Source organism: Gekko japonicus, unplaced genomic scaffold, assembly GCF_001447785.1.
Source record: "Gekko japonicus isolate JY-2015 unplaced genomic scaffold, Gekko_japonicus_V1.1 scaffold815, whole genome shotgun sequence".
Taxonomy (NCBI): Eukaryota; Metazoa; Chordata; class Lepidosauria; order Squamata; family Gekkonidae; genus Gekko; species Gekko japonicus.
In genome coordinates this window covers 56,382-60,989 of record NW_015161974.1, presented here as the reverse complement: position 1 = coordinate 60,989, position 4,608 = coordinate 56,382, and the positions used below count along the sequence as shown (strand labels likewise).

Below are 4,608 nucleotides of genomic sequence, written 5' to 3'. Positions count from 1 at the left end.
TTCTGAGCTTCTAGGATTGTAGTTTTAAATAGTTCCCAAGCTTCCCCAGTGGTTTTGACTCTTTCTACTTTTCCTTTCAGTTTATTCCTCACATGTCCCCTCATATCAGAGAAGTCACCCCTTTTAAAGTCTTTTTGGTCAATTCCCTGTTTTTACAAATGTTGAACTCAATAACATTATGGTCACTGTTCCCAAGTGGTGCAATCACTTTTTACATCTCTCACCAGGTCTTGGGCATTACTTAGGACCAAATCCAGGATCGCCTCTCCCCTGGTAGGTTCCGTGACCATCTGCTCCATAGCACAGTTATTGAGAGTGTCTAGAAACTCAATCTCTTTTTCCCGACTAGAACACATATTGACCCAATCAGTGTGTGGGTAGTTAAAATCACCTATTACGACACAGTTTTTTTGTCTAGCCACTATCTTTAATTCATTCATTATTTTAGAATCTTCCTCTATCTTTTGATCTGGTGGGCGATAACAAACTCCCAGTGTTAAGTTTCCTTTTGGGCCCACTATTTCAATCCATAGCATTTCTAGAAGCAAATCCAATTATCTTACCCTCTCAATCTTACCGGACTGTTATACCCTCTCTGACATACAGAGCCACCCCACCTCCAACCCTCCCCCCCCATTTCCTTCCAGTATAATATATAACCGGGAATCACCGTATCCCACTAATTTTCCTCATCCCACCAAGTTTCTGAAATACCCACAATGTCTATTTCCCCCCCAACACCAAGCACTCCAACTCCCCGATTTTAGCTCGGACACTTCTAGCATTTGTATAGAAACACCTATAATTTCCCATACATGTTAAGCCTGCAACCTTCCTCTTGTTCTCTTGAGTCCTTGTCAGGCAGTCCATACAACTAGCCATAGTCTCAGTGGACAATTCCAATCCACCTCCCTGTAGAAAAGCAACAGCTATCCCCTCATCTCTCTGAGATGAGCCATCCTGAACCAGAGACTTTTAATCTCCTGTCGGCTTTCCCCCAATATTCAGTTTAAAAACTGCTCTGCCACCTTTTTGATTTTAAGGGCCAGCAGCCTGGTTCCTTCTCAGGACAAGTTCCTTCTCAGGAGCTCTTGTACAGCTCCCTTTTGTTCCAAAAAGCATCCCAGTGCCTAGCAAACTTGAACCCTTTCCCCCTACACCATTGTCTTATCCACACGTTGAGACTCCTGATCTGTGCCTGTCTCTCCAGCCCTGCGCGTGCATCAGGTAGCACGTCTAATAAGGCTACCTTGGAGGTTCTGGCCTTGCGTTTCCTGCCCAGCAGCCTAAATCTCTCCTCCAGGACCTCACGACTGCATTTCCCCACATTGTTGGTGCTGACATGCACCACAACCACTGGCTCCTCCCCAGCATTATCTACCAGCCTATCTAACATACGTGTAATGTGCACTACCTTTGCACCAGGCAGGCAAGTCACCATACGGTCAGTACGCGGGTTTGCCACCCAGCTGTCTACCTGCCTAAGGATTGAATCACCAACTACCGAGAGCCCCCCTCCCACACTGCCCAGGGATGGTTCCTTGGTGCGAAAGGATACCCGCTCACCAGCTGAAGAGGTCCCTCCTGAGGGCACATTCCCCTTATCCTCAGCATGGTGCCCTGTTTCCCCTTGACTCTCATGCTCCCTGACAGCAGCGTGGGTGCCAGATCCAGAGTGGGACATATCTAACAAGTCCCCAAGAGTCTTCTCCGTGCGCCTAACTGACTGTTTGTGCTTCTCCAGGTCAGCCATCTTGGCCTGAAGGGAGCAAACTCGTTCCCTGAGAACCAGGAGCTCCTTGCACCGAGCACACACCCAAGACTTCTTCCCAGTGGGCAGATAGTCATACATGTGATACTCCATGCAAAACACTGGCTAGCCCCCAACCCCCTGCTGGCATTCTGTCTTCATAATTGCTTTTAAAATAATTAAATATGATCCCCCTTTTAAAACACTTTTGTATTTATGTGGTTCTCCTTGTTGAGGTCTACTTACCTTACTGGGAACACAAGGATACTAGGGCCTTGGCTTTCTGGCTCTTCCTGGGCTTCTTACAGAGCACCTAGGCTAAGAGCCCTTTACCTCGCCCTTCGGCTTCTTCATCAACCAACTCCTCTCCCTGCTCCCCCCAACAACGTTCTGTAATATCAGAGCAGGCATTGCACATCCTGGGGAGGGTGGCTTTCCATGCCACCCCCTTCTTGCCAGCATACTTCCCCCCATCACCACCACTTTTCCGTTGGCATTCCTCTTGTGGGTGCAGGCTGAGCTCCCCCGTTGCCACTCCAGAGCTCAGTGCCTGGAGTCCAAGATGGGGTCCATTAATCTGGAGACAGCTGTAGAGGCTCCCCAGGCTGACCCTGCTCTCGTGGTTGCCTCTTCCTTGTACTTAACGGCTTCCCGTTTAATCCATGTCCCAGCTTTTTCATGATCTCCCCCACTGACCAGCAAATTCATTGCTGGGCCTGGCTGAAGAAACACATGCCTGCGGACAGCAACCTCCTCTTGGAAGACGTGACCTGGAAGTACACAGGTGAGGCCAAGACAGAACATTGTGGCTTGGAACTGTGCTTAGGAAAGAAACTGTTTGCTGTTTGCTTTGTGGAGGAGATGCTGTGAGGAAGAAGCAAACGGGCACTGTGGAACTCATTGGGGGGCATCATTGGCATCAACGAGAACTGTGCTGGGGTCAATCAACCCTTTCCTCTTTTCCCTCTGCAAGGCACCTTTGTCTTCAAAGGAGCAGCTGTACATCAAGGAAAGTGGAATAAGAGGAAAGAGTTAAACATCTGTCTGCCCCAACCTCTGGTGCTCATTCAGGGCAGTCTCCCAAAGCTGCTGATGAATAAAACAAACCAGAAACCCCCTGGAGGCGAGAACGGCAGCTCTCCTGCATCACACCTTGTTTGGACCACAAGAACAGCCTGCCTGGGGCTCCCTCTTGCCTAGCAGCAGGCCGGCCACCTCCTCCTCCCGTCTCATGCAGCCCAGCCAGGCAGAGAGCAGGCGAGTGAGGATTTAGTTTCCCAGCTTCAGGAATGTGAGAAGGTTTAAGGAACTCAGGACCTCTTCACACACAGGGGTTTTTAAGTGTACAAACACAGGTATTGGACATGTCCGTGGCTCCCTTGCTACTGTACATTTGGTGGAGAATGCAGGTCTGTCACCACGTAATATGTTCAAGGGCCCTTGGCTTGCACGGCAAAGCAAGCACAGTGTTGGTTATGAAACGAGAGATTCCAGTCTGCTTCTGAGCTGGAATTCTTGCTTTCGGTAACTAAGGGCAGAACAACATGTTCCCTTTGACATAAAGGAGGCACTGAAAATGTCAGCCCTGTGTGAACTTTGCCCCCTTCCCTCATGTATTTGTACTGATGGCATTCTTCATCCCCCCCGCAGCCATTTTTGTTGTGTATTGCTGGATATGGTTCAGCTTGTCTAAACATGATGACGGGAAGGGGGGAGAACACTTCACGGCAGCAGGGCTGCGTCAGGTCCAACACATAATCCCTGTCTTCAGCAAGCGAAGGTGCATCTTTTGATAAGAACCTGTATTACTTTGGACAGGCCAAGTACAAACCCTGGGGGGCTCCTGGCAACCTTATCCAGGTTTTCTCCACATTTTTCTTTACTCCACACTTTCTCCACCCTTTACTCCAGGATGAGGCCTTTCCTGTTTTGTGGGTCTTGTCTTTAATATGTTGTCGAAGGCATTCACAGCCGGAGTTCATTAGTTTGCTGTAGATTTTCTGGGTTGTGTGGCCGTGGTCTTGGCATTGTAGAACCTGACGTTTTGCCAGTAACTGTGACTGGCATCCTCAGAGGTATAAACACAGAAAGATGGAGTACTCTCTGTGACCTTGTCACAGAGGGCTACAGCAGGTAGAGGCAACTGGCTCAGAAAGAGCCATAGAGATGGAATCCTTGTCACAGAGAGTACTCCATCTTTCGGTGTTTATACCTCTGAGGATGCCAGTCACAGTTATTGGTGAAACATCAGGTTCTACAATGCCAAGACCATGGCCACACATCCCGGAAAATCTACAGCAACTAATGGTCTTGTCTTTATTTATTATTTATTTTTCAGGTTTTTACCTCACCCTCCCAGCTGAAGCTGGCTCAGGGCGGCTCACATAAAAACAGATAATTACATTAAAACATACGGTAGTTGTAGTTAAAACAATATAAAATCATAATCAAGTGCTAGTGGTTCTTAATAATCATACAGCGGTAGCAGCCAGTGTAGAACGTTATCCGCTTGCAGTCAGCTCTCAGTGTTAGTTGGATGCACCTGCAGGGTTTGCTGTTCTTTAAGGCCGTTGATGGCAGTTTTCAGGGTCCAGGGTCTTGCCTCCAAGGATTCCATCTCTATGGCTCTTTCTGAGCCAGTTGCTTCTGTGGAGAAACGCCATTTTATACCTATGTTTAAGTTGGTGTGGGCCAGATAGGAGGGGACCATCAAACCTGAGGTAGGCCTTGGCTTAGTCTCCTCCTCATTCCCCCCCCTCCTGTCTCCAACCAGCAGTCAGAGGGCAGCTCCCTAGAGAGGACAGGAAGTCCATCAAGGCTGTGAGGAGATCTGCCCCATAATGCTGCAGGAGGGAGAG

General features: G+C 48.7%; 1 protein-coding gene across 2 annotated transcripts in view; it reads left to right on the top strand.

Moving 5' to 3' along the window:
* PDPR (pyruvate dehydrogenase phosphatase regulatory subunit) overlaps nt 1-4,608 on the top strand; it is a 45,239-nt gene that overhangs the window by 30,869 nt on the left and 9,762 nt on the right. For both annotated transcript variants that reach the window (XM_015429713.1, XM_015429714.1), the window contains exon 14: nt 2,422-2,534. In XM_015429713.1, the coding sequence (XP_015285199.1) occupies nt 2,422-2,534 (113 nt within the window). The remainder of the gene's footprint in view (nt 1-2,421; nt 2,535-4,608) is intronic.